The sequence below is a fragment of the Carcharhinus amblyrhynchos genome, chromosome 14 (genome assembly GCF_965287045.1).
Source record: "Carcharhinus amblyrhynchos chromosome 14, sCarAmb.v2.hapA, whole genome shotgun sequence".
Lineage (NCBI taxonomy): Eukaryota > Metazoa > Chordata > Chondrichthyes > Carcharhiniformes > Carcharhinidae > Carcharhinus > Carcharhinus amblyrhynchos.
This window is the reverse complement of record NC_137337.1, coordinates 56,103,922-56,130,121: the sequence shown is the minus strand read 5'-3', so window position 1 is coordinate 56,130,121 and position 26,200 is coordinate 56,103,922. Positions and strand designations below refer to the sequence as shown.

General features: G+C 42.8%; 1 protein-coding gene across 4 annotated transcripts in view; it reads left to right on the top strand.

Annotated features, from left to right (window-relative positions):
• The window catches only part of wdr21 (WD repeat domain 21), a 119,486-nt gene extending 96,828 nt beyond the window's left edge, over positions 1-22,658 (top strand). For all 4 annotated transcript variants that reach the window (XM_080202913.1, XM_080202912.1, XM_080202914.1 and 1 more), the window contains 2 exons: positions 4,249-4,363; positions 20,063-22,658. In XM_080202913.1, the coding sequence (XP_080059039.1) occupies positions 4,249-4,363; positions 20,063-20,304 (357 nt within the window). In that variant the 3' untranslated portion in view covers positions 20,305-22,658. The remainder of the gene's footprint in view (positions 1-4,248; positions 4,364-20,062) is intronic.
• Positions 22,659-26,200: the final 3,542 nt, after the last annotated feature.

The following is a 26,200-nucleotide window of genomic DNA, read 5'->3' as shown; positions in this document are numbered from 1 at the left end:
CTTGCTAATCTTGTTACTTGTCTATTATTTTGATATCATCTCACATTCACTCATTAACCCTGTTAACTTCCCAAATTCCTAACAATGTTATCCTCGACACTTTAAGCGTTTATTTTTTGTAATAACCTTTGATGTGGCACCTTATCAAATGGTTTCTGGCTCCTCATAGCATGTTATTTCTCCAAAGAAACTCAAGACTGTTGAATTAGAGGAAATCTCGAGATTAAGTGAGCAAGCTTCATAAAGAAAAGAAAATCCATTGAAAAATCTTCACTTGTTACAAGAGCTCCTGAGATCAAAGTGTATTTCTCTAGGGCATTATGAAAAGAAGCAAAATTAATTTAACCTCACTCTGAACAAACTGAAGAACCAGTTGGCAATGTTCAATATTTCAGGGGGAAGTCAAAATCTACAAGAAACAGACCGAAGCGCTGAGCAGTTGAATGAAAATAATGCATTGAAAGAAAAAGTGTAGAACTTTACAAGCTGAGATTGGATAATGAAGTAAAACCATTGCAGAATTGAATGAAGTTAAGACTTTGTCAGAGACAGACCCAGTCAGCAGTGAATCTAAAATGAAGGAAGGGACAAAGTAATATTGCAGACAAAGAGAAGACAGAGAGAAGCCGGGAAAAAAAACCGCTGGATGTTTTGATCTACTGAGAACCATTGAGCCAAATGGAAAGATTCACGTGCTTGGAAAACAATTTGAAAATAACATAGCAAACAAATGTTTGGCTGAAATTATGGAAGTAGAAATGAGGGTTACATTAATAAAATGTAAATGTCCAGCAAGCACATAGCAGACATTACAGAAAAAGAAATTTTGTGTCCATCCAAGGTATTGTGTAATGAGAGAGAAAGAATTGGCAGTCTAGTTGTGTGTGGCCCTTGAGGAGGAGCAGCCATAATATGATGGAATCAACTATGTCACTCTACACCTTGATGAACAATTCTGAGACCAGGGTCCGGAATCTTAATAAAAGAAACTGCAGTGAGCTGACTCAGGTGGATTGGGGAACATTATTAAAGGGATGATGGTGGATTGGCAATGACAAACATTCAAAGAGCGCATGGACGAACTGCAACAATTGTTCATTCCTGTCTGGTGCAAAAGTACAATGGGCAAGTTGGCCAAACCAGGGCTTAGAAGAGAAATTGGAGATAGTATTAAATCCAAGGAAGAGGCATGCAAATTGGCCAGATAAAAGGGGATTGGGAGCAATTTAAGAATCAGCAAAGAAGGCCAAAGAGATTGATTAAGAAGAAGAAGAAAATAGGAGATGAGAGTAAGCTTGTAGGAACATAAAAACTGACTAAAAGTTTCTACAGGTATGTGAGGACAAATGTTGGCTCTAACAGTGGAATTTATGATGGGGAACAAAGAAATGGCTAACCAACTAAAGGCCTTCATAATGGAGGACACAAATAACACCCGAAATGTTGGTGATCACAAGGTAGAAAACTTGCTGACAAACAGGAAACCAAGTAGGAATAAATGGGTCTTTATCCAAATGGCAGTCCCAAGGATTGGACCAAGAGGATTTGAGTACGTAGGAACGTAACGACGTAGGAACTAGGAGCAGGAGTAGGCCATCTGGCCCCTGGAGCCTGCTCTGCCATTCAATAAGATCATGGCTGATCATTATGTGGATTCAGCTCCGATTACCTGCCCGCTCACCATAACCGTTAATTCCTTTACTGTTCAAAAATTTATCTATCCTTGTCTTAAAAATATTCAATGAGATGGTTGTGGAAGCTATTGAAAGGGTGCAGAAGGAGCCTTACAAGGATGTTGCCTGGATTGGGTGGCATGCCTTAGGTTGAGGGAGCTTGGTCTTTTCTCCCTGGAGGGACGAAGGATGAGAGGTGACCTGATAGAAGTGTATAAGATGTTGAGAGGTATAGATCAGGTGGATTCTCAGAGGCCATTTCCCAGGGCTGAAATGGTCGCTATGAGAGGACACAGGTTTAAGGTGCTGGAGAGTAGGTGCAGAGGAGATGTCAGGGGTAAGTTTTTCACTCAGAGGGTGGTGAGTGAGTGGAATCAGCTGCCATTGGTAGTGGTGGAGGCAAATTCGATGGGGTCTTTTAAGAGACTTCTGGATGAGTGCATGGGACTTAATAGGATTGAGAGTTATAGGTAAGCCAAGTAGGGAGGGATATGATCAGCGCAACTTGTGGACCGAAAGGCCTGTTTGTGCTGTAGTTTTATTCTATGTTCTATGAGATAGCCTCAACTGCTTCACTGGGCAGGGAATTCCACAGATTCATAACTCTATGTGTGAAAAAGTTCCTCCTCAACTCAGTCCTAAATCTGCTTCCCCTTATTTTGAGGCTATGCCCCTTAGTTCTCGTTTCACCTGCCAGTGGAACCAACTTCCCCACTTCTATCTTATCTACTCCCTTCATAACCTTATGTTTCTATAAAATCTCCCCTCATGCTTCTGAATTCCAATGAGTATAGCCCCAGTCTACTCAGTTTCTCCTCATAAGTCAACCCTCTCAAGTCTGGAATCAATGTAGTGAATCTCCTCTGCACCCCTTCCAGTGCCAGTATATCCTTTCTCAAGTAAGGAGACCAAAACTGTACACAGTACTCCAAGTGTGGCCTCACCAGCACCTTATACAGCTGCAACATAATCTTGCTGTTTTTAAACTTCATCCCTGTAGCAATGAAAGATAAAATTCCACTTGCCTTCTTAATTATCTGCTGCACCTGCAAACCAACTCCTTGAGATTCCTGCAAAGGACACCCAGGTCCCTCTGCACAGCAGCATGCTGCAATTTTTTAGCATTTAAATAATAGTCCATTTTGCTGTTATTCCTACCAAAATGGATGACCTCACATTTACCAACATTGTACTCCATCTGCCAGACCCTCGCCCTCTCACTTAGATTATTTATATCCCTTTGCAAACTTTCAACATACAGAAACAGGGATGACTTGCTGCAGTTATACAGGGCTTTGGTGAGGCCAGATCTGGAATACTGGGGGCGATTTTTTGCCTGCACTCTTTATCTGCAGGAACAGTGACACGTGCTCAAACTCTGGAGAGTACACATTGCGCTGACGAGTTTCCGAGTTCCAATTTTACCAACGTGGAATGGCTTGAAACACCTTGGGACTGCAGAAAGCTTGTTTTAATGATGTAAACCTGTCGTGGGAACCTCTCTGGGGCTGCAAAGGTGAGTATAGCCCACAGAGGAGAGGGACATGGCAGGCAAGTGGGCTGGCAATGTCCTGGCACAGGCTGGTATTGCCAGGTTGACACCATGCCAACCTGGTAGTGGCAGGGGTCTGACCTCATTGGGAGCCTCTTGGGGGAGCGGAATTTATTCAGATTTGTTTGTGCGCTGGGATTGGACAGAGGAGCAGGGGATGCCAGGGATAGCTTTTGACGAGAAGGAATTGGTAGAGAAGTGCCGACTCATATTGAGGTGCGGAGGGAGGTCACTGAGACCTCTATAGTGGGTTTGGAGGGAGGTTTATTACGATTCTGATTGGGGCACCCTTTGGAGATGGCTCCCCAATCACTAAGCAGCTGGATTTTGTCTGCGTGTTTAGGCATGCCCACCCTTCCAGATGATGGTTTGAAACACGCCTCTTGATTTTTTTTGGCACAGTATGATTAGATCTTGAGCGTAAACTGACTGGAGAGAAACACTGCAGTTTTCTTGCTGGAAAGTGCCATTTTTTGGCGCTTTAACCAAAACCTATTCACATCAGGAAATTATACTAGACCTCTGAGTTATAGCCTTGTGCTATTTTCTTCATGACCCGCTTGAACTCTTCTCTAATCTATGAAATCATAGAATCCCTACAGTGCAGAAGGAGGCTATTTGGCCCTTAAGCCTCCACTGACTCTGACAAAGTATCTTACTCATTTACTTTGAGTAGGTTTAAAATTAAATCTTGTGCGCTCGCAAAATCCTGACATAGCAAAATATTTCACCAAACGCTGACATGGTAATATGTTTCACTGTTAACATGGCTTGTGGTACTAGCAATCATTAATTTGATGTTCATTATTGGGGGTTGGTTAGTTCGTGATGCAAAGTGACGCCAATAGGATGGGTTCAATTCCCATACCGGCTGAGGTTATTCACGAAGGCCCTCCTTCTCAACCTGGTGCCTCGCCTGAGGTGTGGTCACCACCAGTCAGTTGTCCCCCTCAAAGGAGGGGGCAGCCTGTGGTCATCTGAGACCATGGCAACTTTTTATTCATCATGTACTGCCTCTTTCAGATTAAGCTTTGGGACTTGAGAACTGCAAGATGTGTTAAACAATACGAAGGTCACCATAATGAACATGCTTATCTCCCGATCCATGTTCATGAAGAAGAGGGTATTCTTTTAGCTGGTAAGTGCCCTCTCCCTCTGGTAAAGGAGAGTTTTTAAAGATTTGCTGAAAAATCTATGTGTATGGAGTGTATTCTGCCAACCAAATCTTTGTTAGAATCCAATGTTCAATAGAGCTAGCTCAATGTAAATTTTTTCTGAAGTGCCACTACGGTGTGTAAATTTTAAATAAAATTGAAAAATGTATCAAACCATGATACTGTTAATCCACAATAATTTGTGGAAGAATTGGTGCAGCAGTAAAACCTAGTTTGCACAATAGCCATAGAATCCCTATGGTGCCCAATCAGCTCATTGAGTCTGCACCAACTCTCCGAAAGAGCATCCCACCTAGCCCCATCCCAAGCCACTGTGCTACCGTGCCATACAGTAGCAGTAGACAGAACATCCTCTCTATAATTTCTGAATGAAAGGACTGTCTGACAAAAGAAGTATTAAAAGCAATCCCTGGGACAAAGCCTTTTTCCCAGGGTGGAAGAATAAATTACTAGGGGACATAGGTTTGAGGTGCGAGGGGCAAGGTTTAAAGGAGATGTACAAGGCTAGTTTTTTTACACAGAGGGTGGTGGGTGCCAAGAACTCATTACCAGGGGAGGTAGTGGAAGCAGATACGATAGTGACTTTTAAGGGGGCACCTGGACAAATAATTGAATAGGATGGGAATGGAGGGATATGGTCCCCAGAAGGGTAGAGGGTTTTAGCTTATTCAGGTCAGTGAAGCGTGGAGGGCCAAAGGGCCTATTCCTGTGCTGTAATTTTCTTTGCTCTTTGTTCAATCACAAAACGTTATATTTATATTGCACTTTTAATATATTGAAATAACCCAAGGCACCTACTTCATGGGCAAAATTCGACAGCAAGCCAAATAAGACAATAATAGTGAATATAATCAAAAGCTTCTTCAAAGAGGTAAGAAGAGTCTTAAAGGAGGAAAGCAAGATAGAGAGCCAGAGAGGTAAATGGAAGGAATTGCAGAGCCTAGGGACCAGGTCACAGACACAGCTACCGTTACAGGAGTGATTACAACCACGGATGCTCAAGAAGCCAAAATTGCAGCAGAACTACTATTGTCGGCTTATGGAACTAGAACAGACGACAAATAGTAAGAATGAGATCATGGAGGGATTTGAAAACAAGAACAGAAGTTTTAAGGTCTTATTATATTAATTGCTTAACTGAGACCCAATTAGGTCAACTTGCACAGGAATGCTACGTAAACTTTCCAGAAGACATTTGATAAAGTGCCACATCTAAGGTTATTGTGAAAATGAAAGCTCGTGTTATAGGGGGCAACATTTTGGCGTGGAAAGATGATCGGCTAGAATGATTAACGGGAAGTAGAGAGTTGACGTAAGAGTTTTTCAGGTTGGCAAAATGTAACAGGTACTGTGTCACAAGGATCAATGCTGGGATTTCATTTGTTTTCAATTTACGTAAATGGCTTGGATGAAGGGATGGTTGCCAAATTTTGCTGTTGACACAAAGATAGGTAGGAAAATGAGCAGACATAAGAAAGCTCCAAAAAGATATGGATAGTTAAGTGAGTGCAGAAAGATCTTGCAAAAAGAGTATAATGTGCAAACATGTGAAATTATCAATTTTGGAAAGAAGAACGAAAAAGAAGCATTTTACCTAAATGGTGAGAGATTGTAGAGCTCTGAGGTGCAGAAGGATCTGGGTGCCCTAGTGCATGAATCGCAAAAGGCTAATGTGCAGGTACAGCAAGTAATTAGGAAAGCTAATAGAATGTTATCATTTATTGCAAGGGAAATTGAATAAATAAGTAGTGTTGCAAAGTTGGGTAGAGTAATTGTAGATTGGGAGGTAGGAAGTTAGAATTTGGTGTTTGTAAGAATGAGAAAATTGCTAGGGGGAGAACATTGCCTGGTCCTTTTAAAAGGTGGTGCTTTTTCTCTGCTTAGTGAGTTTTTAAAAAATGCAAGTACGTAGGGAGTCCCAAACTGAAACATTTGTATTAAAAGGCCGAGCAGCAGTTTTTACAAAGGCTTTTGAATTCAGCCAATCAATTTTAGTCAGGCACTTAGGTACCTACTGAGAACCTATTAAATTTAAATTTGATGGCTTTGACAACCTAGGACCAATCCTATTTGGGAAATGTTGTTACGTCATCACAAATATGAAAAAATAGGGCAAAAAGAGAGAGCAACTGCCACTTGTCAGAGATAACAGCCCTCAACTCTCAGAAAATCATTAGCTCTCATAGCTTCATCTATGTCTTTGAGAAAGCACCACCTAGATACCAGGAAGAAAGAAGTTTGAGACAGAAGAATCTACAGAGAAGGCCCAGAATATTCTGGAAGACATAAAACCTGGTTTTAATTTAGTGACTAAGTTCTATTTTTGTTAATGAGTGGGAATTATATTTGTTTGAACAAGATTTTATTCAGGAATAATTAATAGTTAGAAGGGATTTATTCAGTTAGTGAACAAACTAAACTATTAACAGTTTGTTAGATAAATGAATTGTTACGTGTTGATTTTAGAGTGAGTGTCAGAGATTTGTTTTATATTTAACTATTAGGAGTTGCTGAAGAGTAGGTCATGCCACTTCTCTCATTTTTTACAGATTATAAGGCGAGGTACTCCTCTTTGGGTATTTCGGTGTCAGTTTTCAAAGGGAGGATTAACCTCTGCTTTATAACAGTAGAGAGGTTGTACAAAAACTGTAGCTATACAAAAACCACAGTTGGAGTGTGTACAGCATCGGTCACCTTGTTTAAGAAAGACTGTTATTGCAGTTCAGCGAAGGTTTACCTGACAAATACTTGGAATGGAAGGATCCTCTTATGAGGAAAGGAAGGACATCTAAGCTTAGACTCCACCAGAGTTTAGAAGGAGAAGAAGCTACTTAATTGGAACATACAAGACCCTAAGGGGTCTTGACAGCATGGATGTGGATAGTGTGATGAAACTGTGCCTTTACAAAATACATTTATATCATGTTTCTTGTAAGTATGTTTAAAATTGAGCTCTTTTGCATGTTGGCAGTTTGTCTGGGAAAACCTTTAAATTTGTAACTGAGGAACGAAGTACTCATTTTAGACTTGGGGGAGCTGCGCGGTCCATTAGTGTGGCAAGCCAGGAAGATTGCATGCAAGGCAAAAATCCAGTTTGCACCTGCACGCAATCTAGGGGACAGAGGGCCTAGCATGAAAGAGGAACTGAAGGAAATCCTTATTAGTCAGGAAATTGTATTGGGGAAATTGCTGGGATTAAAACCCAATAAATCCCCGAGCATGATGCTCTGTATCCCAGAATACCCAAGGAAGTGGCCCTAGAAAAAGTGAACGCATTGTTGATAATTTTCCAGCAGTCTGGAAGAGTTCCAATGGATTGGAGGGTAGCTGATATAACCCCACTTTTTAAAAAGAAGGGAGAGAAAAAACAGGGTATTATAGACTGGTTAGCTTGACATCGGTGGTGGGCAAAATGCTGGAGTCAATTATTAATGATGCAATAACTGAACATATAGAAAGCAATGACGAATCGTGCTTGACAAATCTGTAATTTTTTGAGGATGTGACCAGTAGAGTGAACAAAGGTGAACCAGTGTATGTTGTGTATATTGACTTTCAAAAGGCTTTTGACAAGGTCCCACACAGGAGATTAATGGGCAAAAGTAAAGCTCATGGTTTGGGGATAATGTATTGACATGGATAGAAAACTCGTTGGCAGACAGGAAGCAGAGTGTGGGAATAAATGAATCCTTTTCAGTTTGGCAGGCAGTGATTAGTGGGGTACTGCAGAGTTCAATGCTGGGACCTCAGCTATTCACAATATACATTAATGATTTGGATGAAGGAATTGAATGCAATATCTTCAGATTAGCAGATGACATTAAGCTGGGTGTTAGTGTGTGTTAGGCTACAAGATGACTTGGACAGTCTGGCTGAGTGGGAAATACTTAGTAAATGCAATATAATATGGATAAATGTGAGGTTACTCCATTTGGTGGCAAAAACAGGAAGAAAGGTTATTATCTGAATGGTGACAGTGGAGATGCCTGCATTGGACTAGGGGTAAGCGCAGTAGGCAATCTCACAACACCAGGTTAAAGTCCAACAGGTTTATTTGATAGCACAAGCTTTCAGAGTGTCACTTCTTCAGGTGAGTGAGGAGTGTTCACAAACAGGGCTTATATAGACACAAACTCAATTTACAAGGTAACGGTTGGAATGTGAGTCTTCACAGGTAATCAAGTCTTAAAAGTACATTCAGCATTCCGCCTCTGATCCTCGTTTTCCAAGGTGGTCGTCACGACACATGACAAAGCAGAATTGCTGAGCAGAAACTGATAGCCAAGTTCTGCACACATGAGGAAGGCCCAACCAGGATCTTGGGTTCATATCATACTATCTGTAACCCCCATGACTTGCCTGTGCTTACAAAATCTCACTAACTGTCCTGGCTGGAGACAATACACACCTCTTTAACTTGTGCTTAACTCTCTCTCCATTCACATTGCATGTACCTTTAAGACTTGATTACCTGCAAAGATGTGTATTCCAACCATTATTTTGTAAATTGAGTTCATGTCTATATATGCTCTGTTTGTGAACACAACTCCTCACTTAGCTGAAGAAGGAGCGACACTCCGAAAGCTTGTGCTATCAAATAAACGTGTTGGACTTTAACCTCATGCTGTGAGACTTATTGTCATGGTGGAACAGTGGCTGAAGGTCACATGCAGGTACAGCAGGCGGTGAGGAAAGCTAATTGCATGCTGGCTTTTATAGCAAGAGGATTTGAGTATAGAAGTGAAGATATCTTGCTGTAGTTATACAGGGCCTTGTTAAGACTACACCTTGAGTATTGTGTGCAGTTTTGAACTCCTAGTCAGAAGAAGGACATTCTAGCTATTGAGGGTGTCCAGCAAATACTGATTCATGGAATTGCAGGGCTGGCATATGAAGAGAGACTGGATGGACTAGGCTTGTACTTATTGGAATTTAGAAGAATGAGAGGGGGCGGCACGGTAGCACAAGTGGTTAGCACTGCTGCTTCACAGCTCCAGGGACCTGGGTTCAATTCTCGGCTCAGGTCACTGCCTGTGTGGAGTTTGCATGTTCTCCTCGTGTCTGCCTGGGTTTCCTCCAGGTGCTCTGGTTTCCTCCCACGGTCCAAAGATGTGCGGGTTAGATTGATTGGCCATGCTAAAATTGCCCCTTAGTATCCTGGGATGCTTAGGTTAGAGGGATTAGTGGGTAAAATATGTAGGGATATGGGGGTAAAGCCTGGGTGGGATCGTGGTTGGTGCAGACCCAATGGGCCGAAGGGCCTCCTCCTGCACTGTAAGCTTCTGTGATCTATGATCTCCTAGAAACATATAAAATCCTGATTGGACTGGACAGGCTAGATATGGGAAGAATGTTCCTGATGTTAGGGAAGTGCAGAATTAGGGGTCACAGTCTAAGAATAATGGGTAAGCCATTCAGGGCTGAGATGAGGAAGAACTTATTCACTCAGAATTGTGGCCCTGTGGAATTCTCTACCACAGAAAGCTGTTGTGGTCAGTTCGTTAAATATGTTCAAGAGGGAGCTAGACGTGGCCGTTGCAGCAAAGGGATCAAGGAGTATGGAAAGAAAATGGGAGTGGAGTAAAATGCATGATCAGCCATGGTCATAGTTCACTGGAAAGTTGGGGCACCTATGCAATGCTGCCCCAAGCAGTCTGTAGCCGTTTCACCAGCAATCCTACCCTCCATCCCACCCAATAATAGTGAGAATTGCGCTTCTGCCCAAACAAGTGACAGAGTGTCATAAGACTGTATTTTCAAACTCATTCAAAAAACAGATCTGAAACTCTCCTGTTTTGTTGCTCACTCAGCACTGAGATCTTTTTCGTGAGAATGTACCTGAGGTATTTGTTTAAGCAGATCTAATGTATTTATCTTTGCTTGGGTTCCCTCTGAGGTTTCAAGAGTCAAGTTTTGATTAGTTTGATTGACAGAGATAGAGTCATGTGATTAATGGGAAGAGTTAAACTTGCAGGAAAGAGAGCGTTTCAGTTTCATTTTAAAATACAAGCACTTGTTGCCTGGTCTTCCAGAAGAAAGCAATGGCTTTCTCTCTCTCTGAAATGAGCTTGCTGAGAGCTCTGGGTCTATTAACCTAAGACAAGAAAGTATTCCTGAATTTTGCTAACTAATTTTAAAGAGGTGTTTAAGTCTATAAAAGGAATCTTGGTTGAATTGGAACTCGTAAGAATTATACCTTGTCAATTGTTTAAAGTTAAGCTAATTCCTTGTTGTTCACTAAAGTTTGTTTTGGTAAAAGCTTCCTAGTTTGACAGTTGAATCACATCTGGAGTGAAACATCATATTCTCACACTAATGCCAAAATAGAAAATTGTTGATGATCTGGAGGAGGGAACCGAGTGTAGGGTGTCGAAATTTGCTGATGACACCAAGATTGGGGGAAAGGCAAATTGTGCGGAGGGTGTGGAGAGTCTGCAGAAGGATCTAGATAGGCTGGGCGAATGGGCCAGGAAATGGCAAATGGAATTTAATGTTGGCAAGTGTGAGGTGGTCCACTTTGGTAGGAAGAATGGTAGGAAGGACTATTACTTACGTGGCGAAAAACTGCAGCAGGCGACGGTGCAGAGGGACCTCGGGGTCCTTGTGCATGAGTCGCAAAAACCCAGCCTGCAGGTGCAGCAGGTGGTCAGGAAGGCGAATGGGATGCTGGCCTTCATAGCGAGGGGGATTGAATATAAGAGTAGGGAGGTCTTGCTGCAGCTGTATAGGGCATTGGTGAGGCCGCAGCTGGAGTACTGTGTGCAGTTTTGGGCGCCGCACCTGCGCAAGGATATTTTGGCCTTGGAGGGAGTGCAGAGGAGGTTTACTAGGCTGATACCGGAGTTGAGGGGGTTGAGCTATGAGGAGAGGCTGAATAAACTAGGCTTGTACTCGTTAGAGTTTAGAAGAATGAGGGGAGATCTCATTGAGACATATAAGATGATGAATGGGATGGATAGGATAGAGGTGGAAAGACTCTTCCCGCTCAAAAAAGACAGTAGGACTAGGGGGCACAGCCTCAAGATAAAGGGGGGGCAGTTCAGAACGGAGTTGAGGAGGAACTTCTTCACTCAAAGGGTGGTGAATCTCTGGAATTCTCTGCCCGTTGAAGTGGTGGAGGCTGCCTCGCTAAATATTTTTAAGAAGCGGGTTGATGGGTTTTTGATAAGAGAGGGGATTAAGGGTTATGGGGAGAGGGCGGGAAAGTGGAACTGAGCCACGACAGATCAGCCATGATCTTATTGAATGGCGGGGCAGGCTCGAAGGGCCAGATGGCCTACTCCTGCTCCTATTTCTTATGTTCTTATGTTCTTATGTCAGTAGTAAGGAAATTATTGGAAAAGATTCTTAGGGACAGGATTTACTCACATTTGGAAACAACTGGACATAGTGAAAGACAACTTGGTTTTGTGAAGAGAATGTTGTGTCTCACTAACTTGATTGAGTTTTCGAGGAAGTGAGGAAGATGATCGATGAGGGAAAGCCAGTGGGTGTTACATACATGAACGTCAGTAAAGCCTTTGACAAAGTACTCAATGGTAGACTGGTACAAAAGGTTAAATCACATGGGATGAGAGGAGAGCTGGTAAGATGAGTACAGAGCTGGCTTGGCCACAGAAGGCAGAAGGTAGCAGTAGATGGGTGCTTTTTTGAATAGAAGGCTGTAACTAGCGGTGTTCCACAGGGATCAGTTCTGGGACCTTTGTTGTTTGTAGTATATATAAATGATTTGGAGGAAAATGTAGCTCGTCTGATTAGTAAGTTCGCAAATGATTCAAAAATTGGCGGAATTACGGATAGTGAAGAGGATTGTCAGAGGATACAGCAAGATATTGAGACTTGGGCGGAGAAAGGCAGATGGGGTTTAATCCAGATAAGTGTGAGGTAATGAAATTTGGAAGGTTCAATGCATAGAGAAAATATACAGTAAATGGTAGAACGCTTAGGAGTATTGACAGACAGAGAGATCTAGGCATTACATGTTCACCAATTACTGAAAGCGACAGGTGGTTAAGGAAAGGAAAGCATATGGCATTGGCTGGGACGTTGAATATAAAAATTGGCAGGTCATGCTGCAGCTGTACAGAATCTTAATTATGCCTCATTTTGAATATTGCGTACAATTCTGGTCTTCACACTACAAGAAGGTTGTGGATGCTTTAGAAAGGGTACAGTAGAGGTTTACCAGGATATTGCCTGGTATGGAGGGTATTACCTATGAGGAGAGGTTGGATAAACTCGGTTCATAATTTCTGGAACGTCGAAGGTTGAAAGGTGACCAGATTGAGGTCTACAAGATTGAGTGATATGGACAGATGGATATTCAGATGGGGAGCTGGTAGAATCAGATACAATAGTGTCATTTTAGGGGCAACTCAACAAAAACATGAATAGGATGGGAATGGAAGGATACGGACTCTAAGTGCATGCGGTTTTAGTTTAGGCAGGCATCATGATCGGCACAGGCTTGGAGGGCCGAAGGGCACTGTTGTGTTGCTGTACTTGACTTTGTTCTTTGTTCTTAGTCAGATCCAGAAGAGATGGGTGAGGTCCTAAATGAATATTTCTCATGAGTATTTACTGTTGAGAGAGGGAACTTAGAGAAATAAAAAGTGATATCTCGAGGAGTGTACAAATTATAGGGGAAGTCTGCTGTAAGTTTTAAAGCGCATCAAGATAGATAAATCCTTGGGACCTAATGAAGTGTACCCCAGGATTTGTGGGAGGCTAGGAAGGAAATTGTGGGTCCTCTAGCAGAGATATTTGAATAATCAACAGCCACTGGTGAGGTGCCTGAAGATTGGAGGATAACAATCTAGGGACAGTCAGCATGACTTTGTGACTGGAAGATAATGTCACATGAATTTGATTGAGTTCTTTTAAGAGGCAACCAAGAAGGTAGATGAGGTTTGACAAGGTAACACATGGTAGATTGTTCCACAAGATTAAACCTCATAGGATCCAAGGTGAGATAGACAATTCGATATAAAATTGGCTTGACGACCAAAGACAGGGGGTTGTTGTAGAGGGTTGTTTTTCAAGTTGGAGGCCTGTGACCAGTGGTGCCTCAAGGATTGGTGCTGGGTCGACTGAAGTTTGTTATTTATATTAATGATTTGGATGGGAATTTAAGAGGCATGGTTAGTAAGTTTGCAGATGACATTAAGATTGGTGGTATAGTGGACAGTGAAGAAGGTTATTTAGGATTGCAATGGGATCTTGATCAATTGGACCAGTGGGGTGATGAATGGTAGATGGAGTTTATTTTAGATAAATGCGAGATGATGCATTTTGGTAGATCCAACCAGGGCAGAACTCACTCGGTTAATGGTAGGGGAGAGTTATAGAATAAAGAGATCATAGAATCCCTATAGTGCAGAAGGAGGCCATTTGACCCATCATGTCTGCACCAACAACAATCCCTCCCAGGCCCTATTCCCATAACCTCTCATATTTATCCTGACATTAAGGGGCAATTTAGCATGGCCAGTTAACCTAACCTAGGAGGAGACTGGAGCACTCGGAGGAAACCCATGCAAATACAGGGAGAATGTGCAAACTCCATTATGAAAATCCCTTAGGGCTGGGGGTCCAGACAGGGAGGAATTTGTATAATGTGTCCAGGAAGGTTCTTTGGAACAGTATGTTGATAGTCTAACTAGAGAGGAAGCTGTACTAGACCTAATACTGGGGAATGATCCCAGTCAGGTCATCAAAGTTTCAGTGGGGAAATAAGAACATAAGAACATAAGAAATAGGAGCAGGAGTAGGCCATCTGGCCCCTCGAGCCTGCCCCGCCATTCAATAAGATCATGGCTGATCTGTTGTGGCTCAGTTCCACATTCCCGCCCTCTCCCCATAACCCTTAATCCCCTCTCTTATCAAAAACCCATCAACCCGCGTCTTAAAAACATTTAGCGAGGTAGCCTCCACCACTTCAACGGGCAGAGAATTCCAGAGATTCACCACCCTTTGAGTGAAGAAGTTCCTCCTCAACTCCGTTCTAAACCGCCCCCCCTTTATCTTGAGGCTGTGCCCCCTAGTCCTACTGTCCTTTTTGAGCGGGAAGAGTCTCTCCACCTCTATCCTATCCATCCCATTCATCATCTTATACGTCTCAATGAGATCTCCCCTCAACGAGTACAAGCCTAGTTTATTCAGCCTCTCCTCATAGCTCAACCCCCTCAACTCCGGCATCAGCCTAGTAAACCTCCTCTGCACTCCCTCCAAGGCCAAAATATCCTTGAGTAAGTATGGTGCCCAAAACTGCACACAGTACTCCAGCTGCGGTCTCACCAATGCCCTATATAGCCGCAGCAAGACCTCCCTACTTTTATATTCAATCCCCCTCGCTATGAAGGCCAGCATCCCATTCGCCTTCCTGACCACCTGCTGCACCTGCAAGCTGGGTTTTTGCGACTCATGCACAAGGACCCTGAGGTCCCTCTGCACCGTCGCCTGCTGCAGTTTTTCTCCACGTAAGTAATAATCCTTCCTACCATTATTCCTACCAAAGTGGACCACCTCACACTTGCCAACATTAAATTCCATTTGCCAGTTCCTGGCCCATTCGCCCAGCCTATCTAGATCCTTCTGCAGACTCTCCACACCCTCCGCACAATTTACCTTTCCACCAATATTGGTGTCATCAGCAAATTTAGACACCATACACTCAGTTCCCTCCTCCAGACCATCTATATAAATGGTAAATAGCTGAGGCCCCAGCACCGACCCCTGAGGCACTCCACTAGTCACCAACCACCAATCCGAATAGCACCCATAGACCCCCACTCTCTGCCTCCTATTTGACAACCAGTCCTCTATCCACGCTAACACCCTACCCCCAACTCCATGTCCCCTGACCTTCTGCAATAACCTCTTGTGAGGTACTTCGTCAAACGCCTTCTGAAAATCAAGAAAGACCACATCCACCGGCTCTCCTCTATCCACCGCCCTAGACACATCCTCATAGAACTCCAGTAAATTTGTCAGACACGACTTCCCCTTAACGAAACCGTGCTGTGTCTCCTCTATCAAGCAATTCCTCTCAAGATGCCTCGCTGTTTCCTCCTCGATGACGGATTCCAACGTTTTACGTACAACAGACGTTAAACTAACCGGCCTATAATTCCCCGCCTTTTGCCTGGCACCCTTCTTAAACAACGGCGTAACATTAGCCGCTTTCCAATATGTCATGAACAGTGACCACAATTCTGTAAACTTTCGAATAGTCATGGAAAAGGATGAGTGTTGCCCTATGGGTAAGGTGCTGAATTGGGGGAAGGCTAATTACAGCCAGATTAGGCAGGATTTGGTGGCTGTTGATTGGGAGAGGCTGTTCGAGGGTAAATCCACATCTGGCATGTGGGAGTCTTTTAAGAAGCAGTTGGTAGGAGTGCAGGACAGGCATGTGTCTGTAGAAAGGAAGGACAGGAAAGGTAGGATTTGAGAACCATGGATAACCAAGGAAATTTTGGGTCTAATCAAAAAGAAAAAAGAGGCATACGTAAGGTCCAGGCAGCTAAAAACAGATGAAGCAATGGAGGAATACGGAGAGCGTAGAAAAGAACTCAAAAAGGGAGTTAGAAGGGCAAAAAGGGGTCATGAAATGCCCTTGGCAAACAGGATTAAAGAGAATCCCAAGGCATTTTATACATACGTTAGGAACAAGAGGATCGTCAGAGAAAGAGTCAGACGCTCAAGCACAAAGGAGGGGAATTATACTTAGAACCCAAGGAAGTAGGTGAGATCCTAAATGAATACTTTGTATCAGTATTCACAAAGGAGAGGGACATGTTGATTGGTAATGTCTCGGAGAGGGATGTGTAGACCTGTTAGAACAAATCACAATTACAAGAGAGAGACAAGAGATGAAATTTCTGGGCCTCTAACAGAAATTTTTGTTTCTTCGTTGAACATAGGTGAGGTCCCAGAGGATTGGAGGATAGCAAATGTGGCCCAGTTATTTAAGAAGGATAGCAAGCATAACCCAAATAATTATAGGCCAGTGGGCTTGATGTCCGTGCTAGGGAAATTGTTGGAGAAGTTTCTTAGAGATAGGATCTATAAACATTTAGAACTGAATAGTCTCATTAGCAATAGACAACATGGTTTTGTACGAGGGAGGTCATGCCTCACAAATTTGATTGAGTTTTTTGAGGAGGTGACAAAAATGATTGACGAGGGAAGGGCTGTGGATGTCGTCTACATGCATTTGACAAGGCCCTTCATGGCAGTCTGGTGCAAAAGGTTAAATCTCATGGGATCAAAGGTGAACTACCTAGATGGCTACAGAACTGGCTTGGCCATAGAAGACAGGGTTCCAGTGGCGGAGTCTTTTCCTGATTGGAGGTCAGTGACTAGTGGTGTTCCGCAGGACTCCATACTGGGACCTCTGCTGTTTGTGATGTACGTAAATGATTTGGAAGATGATGTAGCTGGCCTGATTAGTAAGTTTGTGGGCGACACAAAGATTGCTGGAGTTGCAGATAGTGATGAACATTGTCAGAGAATACAATAGAATACAATAGACAGGAAAATGTAGAATTTAATTTATTATTATTGTCACATATATTAGTATACAGTGAAAAGTATTGTTTCTTACATGCTATGCAGACAAAACATAGCGAAAGAAAGGAGAGAGTGCAGAATATAGTGTTACAGTCATAGTCAACTTAATGTGAGGTAGGTCCATTCAAAAGTCTGATGGCAGCAGGGAAGAAGCTGTTTTTGAGTCATTTGGTACGTGATCTCAGACTTTTGTATCTTTTTTCCTGAAGAAGGTAGAAGAAAGTATGTCCAGGGTGCATGGAGTCTTTGATTATGCTGCAAATCCTTTGATTCCTTTTGCCCAAGAATTATATCTAAGTCCTTGAAAACATTCAATGTTTTGGCCTCAACTGCTTTCTTTGGTAGTGAATTGCACAGGCTGATCACTCTGTGGGTGAAGAATTATCTGCTCATTTCAGTTCTAAAATGTTTACCCAAATATCCTTAGACTGTGATCCCTGCAAGTGGATAGGGGCTGACAGCAGAAGCACACCTGCTGTATTAGGTAATCAATGGTCACTTAAGCTTGCTATGTCCCCATTGCCATCGTTTAGCCCTCCTGCATTATGGCTACAGGACTGGCCATCTGTGCCGCCTCCTCTTTCAATTTTACAGTCCGTTGGGTCTGAGTCTAATTTGACAGTGCTGCTCTAGCTCCCTGATAACAGTGAATTGTATTGAGCCCTACACAAAAGGACCATACTTGATTACTGGTGCTGAAGCTAATTCTAACCAGGATTCTACCAACTTCACATTTTTCCCTGGGCTAGTGAAATAAAAATAAACTGATCGACAAGTGCATGTGTAAGGTTTGTTGCACGTAAAAATTGGTTACTTACCATTCAGCACTTACTTTGACTTTATCTACAAATTATTTAAAATGTAAAAATAATTTTAGATGTTTGAGATCCTAAGAGAGTACTATACAGGCTCTTAGTTTATTTCATAGAATTAGGATACACAACTCCTGCCAATCAGACATTTCCAGCAGCAGATATCTCCCAGCAAGGGCCCAGAACCAAAGGCAATGCAAAAACAAAAGATTGCACGCGGAAACTGGAAATTTGTAATAAAACACAAAATGCTGGACATATTTAACAGGTTAGACAGCATTTATGAAGAGAAAAATATAGTTAACATTTCAAGTTGATGACGATTCATTTTAATAAAACGTCACTGATCTTTAGTATTTCCATCCCACAGATATACTGATGATCCACTGAGTATTTCCAGCATTTTCTGTTTTTATTCCAAAAGACAATGCCCCAAACAAAACTCCACAATCAATAAAATTACAACGTATTTTGATATAGAAATTGTAACTAAGAAATATTTTAGAAAAATTTAACGAACACCTTGCTGCTCTGGATTTATCTATAGTAGCTAGGGGAAAAGCAATTAATAGAACATAGAACACTACAGCACAAACAGGCCCTTCGGCCCACGAGTTGCACCGATCACATCAACACCTATCTATAACCCCCAATCCCATAAAACCCCATATACTCATCCAGAAGTCTTTTAAAAGACCCCAGCGAGTTCGCCTCCACCACCACTGACGGCAGCCGATTCCATTCACTCACCACCCTCTGAGTGAAAAACTTACCCCTAACATCACTTCTGTACTTTCCTCCCCGCACCTTAAACCTGTGTCCTCTCGTAGCGACCATTTCAACCCGGGGAAATAGCCTCTGAGAATCCACCCTATCTATTCCTCTCAACATTTTATAAACCTCTATCAGGTCGCCTCTCAACCTACGTCTCTCCAGGGAAAAGAGACCCAGTTCCCTCAACCTAACTTCATAAGGCAGTCCAGGCAACATCCTTGTAAATCTCCTCTGTACCCTTTCAATAGCTTCTACGTCTTTCCTATAGTGAGGCGACCAGAACTGCGCACAGTACTCCAAATGAGGCCTGACAAGGGTCTTATAAAGTTGCAGCATTACCTCCCGACTCCTAAACTCAATCCCTCGATTTATGAAGGCCAGTACACCATACGCCTTCTTGACCACCTCTTCCACCTGCGAGGCCGATTTAAGAGTCCTGTGGACCCGGACCCCAAGATCCTTCTGCTCCTCAACACTACCAAGACTCCTGCCCTTGATAGTGTACTCGTTCATCCCGTTGGTTCTGCCAAAATGGACGACTACGCATTTATCCGCGTTGAAGTCCATCTGCCACTTCTCTGCCCAGTCCTGCATCCTATTTATGTCCTGCTGCAACTTTTGCCATCCTTCCAGACCATCCACAACACCACCGACCTTCGTGTCATCAGCAAACTTACTTACCCGTCCTTCCACTTCCTCATCCAGGTCATTTATGAAAATGACAAACAGCAAGGGTCCTAGAACAGATCCCTGGGGCACTCCACTGGTGACTGACCTCCATTCAGAAAAAGACCCATCCACAACCACTCTCTGCCTTCTGCAGGCAAGCCAGTTCTTGATCCACAAGGCCAAAGGCCCTTGGATCCCATGCCCTCTCACCTTCTCAAGAAGTCTTGCATGGGGGACCTTATCAAACGCCTTGCTGAAGTCCATGTACACCACGTCCACGGCACTTCCTTCGTCAATGTGTTCAGTCACATTATCGAAGAACTCAACTAGGCTCGTAAGGCACGACCTGCCCTTGACAAATCCATGCTGACTATTCCTGCTCATGTCAAACCTCTCCAAATGGTCGTAAATCTTGTCCCTCAGAAGCCTTTCCATCAGCTTACCAACCACTGAGGTCAGACTCACCGGTCGGTAATTTCCCGGGCTATCTCTGTTCCCTTTCTTGAAAATAGGGACTACATCCGCAATCCTCCAATCTTCTGGAACCTCTCCCGTCTCCACTGACGACGCAAAGATCATCGCCAGGGGCTCTGCAATCACTTCCCTCGCCGCCCACAGTATCCTGGGGTATATCCCATCTGGTCCCGGCGACTTATCTATCTTGATAGAATTCAAAAGTTCTAACACATCCTCCACCTTAATATCCACAAACTCAATCTTTTCCATCTGCTGCAAATCCGTAGCAAAATCTCCCAGATCAGCTTCCCAGATTCTTTTCTATTTATCTGTTCCACCCGATAGCATTAATTTATTTAATTATTTCTGGTTATTTTTCAGTTGGACAGGATTGCTACACACGAATCTGGAGTCTACATGATGGCTGTCTCCTTCGAACAATTCCATCTCCTCACTCTGCTTCCAATGACTCAATTCCTAATGTTGCTTTTTCTTCACAATTGGGAGGGAGAGGTGGTGTACCTGGACTATTGATGGCAGTCAGACAAGATCTGTACCACTTCTCATATAGCTCCAAGAAGGATGATCACATTTCACCTATTCCAAGGCCAATCCATAAATAACAAGTGATTTGATAGCTTAATCAGTACATTGAAGAAAGAAGGTTGCAAACTTCTGTGCTTTTTCTACCCTTACCCCAACAGTGACAATTAAATGTTTTTTTTAAAAATATCAGTAAGATGAGCATGTTATGTTTACAAGAGGATGCACAGCTAGTGATTTAAAATGATGTTCTTAATGGAATATTTTGTTATGCTGGTTAGTTGTAAATTAAACTAAACCATTTTGGTTAAATATTAGTGGATTATAACAAGTTTGTTAATATTTTAGCAGATTGTACAGATTCAGTCAGTGTAATTAAACATATTGCACACAGCAAATCTTAAAGTTCAATGAAATTTGTGTAATCTGCATATAGTTTCTGCTTAAGGATTGAGTGGGGGAATGTGAATGTTGCATAAAAACAAAATACTGTGGAAAGCTCTGAAGAAGAGTCCTATTTGACTCCAGACAACAACTGTTTCTCTCTCCACAAATCTTACTAGACCTGTTGAGTATTTCCAGCATTTGTTGTTTATATTTCAGATTTTCAGCATCTGCAGTATTTTGCTTTTGATTTATTGTAGACTTTTCCTACTTTTTTTTCCAACTTTGTGGATGGAGAAAGAACGGCTGCAGCAATAGTTTAGTAACAATAATGGCGATAGTGGCTTTACAATGGCTATTCTGGATAAGAGTGAAGCATGCTGGGATTTTGATCAACTTTTATAGATTAAAAACAGGTGCAGATTGTAAAGAGGCTCTGGTCTGGGAGCTATGATCTGTGATCTGAAGCTTCCCAGAGAAGGGAAGTTGTTTATATTAACCAAGACCATATGGCTGCTATATATGGTACATGTCAAATGAACTAAGCGTAAAAAGCCTTTGACAAGGTAGCTTGTTGCAGAAGGTTAAATCTCACGCGTTCCAGGGCGAGGTAGCCAAATGGATATAAAAGTAGCTTGATGACAAAAACCAGAGGGTGATTGTAGAAGATTGCTGGTCACAGGTCTCCAGTTTGAAAAACAATGTGCCTCAGGAATCGGTGGTGGGTCCTATGTTATTTGTCACTTATTAATGATTTGGATGAGAATATAGGAGGCATGGTTAGTAAGTTTGCAGATGACACCAAGGTTGGTGGCAGTGAAGAAGGTTATCTCGGATTGCAAGAGGATCTTGATCAATTGGGCCAGTGGGCTGATGAATGTCAGGTGGATTTTAATTTTGATAAATGCGAGGTAATGCATTTTGGTAGATTGAACTGGGGCAGGCCTTGGTCAGTTAATGGTAGGGTTTTGGGGAGAGTTACAGAACAAAGAGATCTAGGGCTACAGATTCAATGCTCCTTGAAAGTGGAATCACAGATGGACAGAATGGTGAAGAAGGCATTCAGCATGCTTGGTTTCATTGGTCAGAACATTGAATACAGGAGTTGGGACATCTTTTGAAGATTTACAAGACATTGATAAGGCCACACTTGGGATACTGTGTACAGTTCTGGTCACCCTATTATAGAAACTAGAAAGAATGCAGAAAAGATTTGCTAGGATGCTACTGGGACTTGATGGATTGAGTTATAAGGAGAGGCTGGATAGACTGGGATTTTTTTCCCTCTGGAGCATAGAAGGCTGAGAGGTGATCTTGTAGAGGTCTAGAAAATAATGAGGGGCATAAATCAGCTAGATAGTCAATATCTTTTCCCAAAGATAAGGGAGTCAAAAATTAGAGGGCATAGTTTTAAGGTGAGAGGGGAGAGATACAAAAGGGTCCAGAAGGGCAATTTTTTTCAGAGGGTGGTGAGTGTCTGGAACAAGCTGCCAGAGGTTGTAGTAGAGGTGGGTACGATTTTGTCTTTTAAAAAACATTTAGACTGTTACATGGGTAAGATGGGTATAGAGGGATATGGGCCAAATGTGGACAATTGCTTAAGGGTTTAAAAAAAAGGACGGCATGGACAAGTTGGGTTGAAGGGTTATTTCCATGCTGTAAACCTCTATGACTCTAATGGCATCATTGAAAAGTAACTTCATTGGATGTTCAAGCAGTGTGATCAGTTTCTGTTTACGTAGTTGGCTGGACGACAGAGAATCTTCCAGAAATGAGTGGAGAATTATGGATAAGAGACGTGAACGTTTGTTTGGCAGCGACAACTCAAAGAGACCAGCCATCACAATAAGACCTCCACCTGAAGGATGCTTCAGAGAAGGAAAAGATAGATTCTATATTGAGGATATTTCTTGGCCAAAGTTTCCCTAAACTCGGTCATACCTATTTTCAGCTAAATAGTTCAAGTTGCTGTTTGGCGAGCGTTGATGTGTTGCAACTGTTTATGTTTGAGTTGGTACTAGAAGTGTCAAATAAAGGAATAATTGAATTACTGTCTTTGTTTGTCTCATTAAACTGGAATGCTTGGAAGGTGTTTAAATTAAAGCTGCATACCAACTTGTTTTTTAAAAAATCAGTTTGAAATTTCAGAATTTCATCAACAGGCAAACAGAGTTCTGCAAGGTAACACCAGGAACTAACAGCCTTATTGTAACAAACTTATGAAGCGAGTTGGAGAGTTCAAGAAAGAGTAAATGCAAATGTAATCAGAGCAGTGTTAAGTCTCGAGTAGAGTGACACTTTGTGAGTAGAGTAGGTCAGACAGGAACAGGATACTTCACAATCTCATCAATTTCCCATTACCTATTAATACTGATTTCCTCAGTTCCTCCCTCTCACTAAGCCCTGTGTTCCCCAAAATTACTGGCATGTTATTTGTGTTCTTTGTGAATACAGAACAAAACTATGTATTTACTTGGTCAGCCATTTTATTGTTCCCCATTATAACTTCCCTTGTTTCTGACTGTAAGGGCCCTACATTTGTTTTTTTTTTCTGTCTTTTTCTACTCAGATACCTGTGAAAGCTTTTACAGTCAGTTTTTATGTTCCCCACAAGCTTACTTTCATATTCTGTTTTCCTCTCCTCCATTTATCCTCTTTTGCTGAATTCTAAACTGCTTCTAATCCTCAGGCCTGCTGTTTTTTTTCTAGCCAATTCTTTGGATCTCATACCATCCCTAATTTCCCTAATAAGACATGGTTTGGCCACCTTTCCCGTCTTACTTTTGCACCATAGAACATAGAACATTACAGCGCAGAACAGGCCCTTCGGCCCACGATGTTGCGCCGACCAGTTACAAAAACAATGACCCACTAGCCTATACCAATCCCTTTTCGTCCATAAACCTATCCAGAGATCTCTTAAACACCCCCAAACCAGGCGCATTTACAACTGCAGCAGGCAGGGCATTCCAATCCCTCACCACCCGCTGGGTAAAGAACCTACCCCTGACATCCGTCCTGTAGCTACCCCCCCTTAATTTAAAGCCATGCCCCCTCGTGCTAGCTTTCTCCATCCGAGGAAAAAGGCTATCACTATCCACCCTATCTAAACCTCTAATCATCTTATATGTTTCAATAAGATCCCCTCTTAGCCGCCTTCTTTCCAACGAAAACAACCCTAGATCCCTCAGTCTCTCCTCATAGGACCTCCCCACCATACCAGGCAACATCCTAGTAAACCTCCTCTGCACCCTCTCCAACGCCTCCACATCCTTCTTGTAATGCGGGGACCAGAACTGCACACAGTACTCCAAGTGCGGCCGCACTAGAGTAGTGTACAGTTGCAACATTACACTGCGACTCCTAAATTCAATCCCCCTACCAATAAACGCCAAGACACCGTACGCCTTCTTGACAACCTTATCTACTTGATTCCCAACTTTCAGGGATCTATGTACACACACACCTAGATCCCTCTGTTCATCCACACTATTCAAAGTCCTCCCGTTAGCCCTATACTCGACACATCTGTTGCTCCTACCAAAGTGAATTACCTCACACTTCTCCGCATTAAATTCCATCCGCCACCTCTTGGCCCAGCTCTGCAACCTATCTAAGTCTCCCTGCAGACTATGACACCCTTCCTCACAATCTACCACACCTCCAACTTTGGTGTCATCAGCAAATTTACTAATCCACCCAACTATACCCTCATCCAGATCATTAATAAAAATTACAAACAACAGTGGCCCCAAAACAGATCCCTGAGGCACACCACTCGTAACTGCACTCCATGATGAATATTTACCATCCACCACCACCCTCTGTCTCCTATCTGATAGCCAATTCCTGATCCAACTTCCTAGATTACCCACAATCCCATACATCTGCATTTTCTGCAGAAGCCTACCATGGTGAACCTTATCGAACGCCTTACTAAAATCCATGTATACCACGTCAACTGCCTTACCCCCATCCACCTCTTTGGTCACCTTCTCAAAAAAACTCAATAAGGTTAGTAAGGCACGACCTACCTGCTACAAAACCATGCTGACTATTTCTAATCAATTCATTACACTCCAAATAACTATAAATCCTATCCCTAATAATTTTTTCTAAAACCTTGCCCACAACAGAAGTAAGACTCACCGGTCTATAATTCCCGGCAAAGTCTCTGTTCCCCTTCTTAAACAATGGGACAACATTCGCTATCCTCCAATCCTCCGGGACTACACCAGAGACCAATGACGACCTGAAGATCTGAGCCAGAGGCTCTGCAATCACCTCTCTAGCCTCCCAGAGAATCCTAGGGTAGATCCCATCCGGACCAGGGGACTTATCTATTACCAGGCAGGAATGAACAATTGTTGCGGTTCATCCATGTTTCAGTGTTTGCCATTGCCAATCCTCCATCAACAATTTTTTTCAATTTTCCATCAACTGATTAGCCAACTCATGCTTTATAACCATTGTAGTTTTCTTTATTTATATTCAGGACCTTATTCTTAGATTCAACTATTTAATTCTAGGCCAATTATGAATGTCTTGAGAAATTGTTGCAATATTTAATATGTGGAAATGAATTGTGTGTGAACAAAGAACAAAAACAGTCCAGGAAACAGGCCCAACGAGCCCGCGCCGCCACCTTAACATTACCAGTCCCCCCCTCCACCCACGACCCTTATCTATTGTTTTATGGCAATCCACATTCAGGGAAACTAGGGACAATTTATTACTTCCAATCAGCCTAATAGCACATCTTTGGGGTGTGGGAGGAAACCGGAGCACCTGGAGAAAACCCACGCAAGCATGGGGAGAATGCACAAACTCCCACAGACACTGGCCCAAATCCATGTGTCTGCACAGCAAACAGTGATAGTCACTGAGCTGTCGTCTTGCCCAGCATCTGGTCCAGTTTAGGCACACACTAACAACATGAAGCACAAGGCCAATCTCGAACATTCAAGAGCAGCCCAAGTACGATCCATCGCGTGTATGCCCCTTGTTGGACAACAAGGCGGACCGACTTAAAACCTGTGAATTAAAAGAGAAAAACATTATTATCACACCACATCCTTTCAAATTACCAGGGATGTCCCAATGCTAATGAACCTTATTTAAAACAATCTCCTATATCCACCCATCTCCGACCCACTCATGCCTGTCTAAGTTACTCTTAAACAACTCCAGCGTGCCTGCCTCCACCACCTTACTTGGCAGAGCATTCCATACCCCCACTACCCTCTGTGTGAAAAACCTCCCTCTAATATCCGAGTTATACCTCTCCCCACTCACCCTAAGCCCGTGGCCCCTCGTACTGTGTGTCTCTAACATAGGAAATAGCTTACCTCTGTTTATCTATACCCTTCATAATCTTATATACCTCTATTAGATCCCCCCCTCAGTCGCCGTCTTTCAAGGGAAAACAGCCCCAGTTTGCTCAATCTTTCCTCATAACCCAGTCCTTCCATACCGGGCAACATCTTGGTAAACCTCCTCTGCACTCTCTCCAGAGTCTCCACGTCCTTCCGATAGTAAGGCGACCAGAACTGGACGCAGTACTCCAAATGCAGCCTAACCAATGTTCTATAC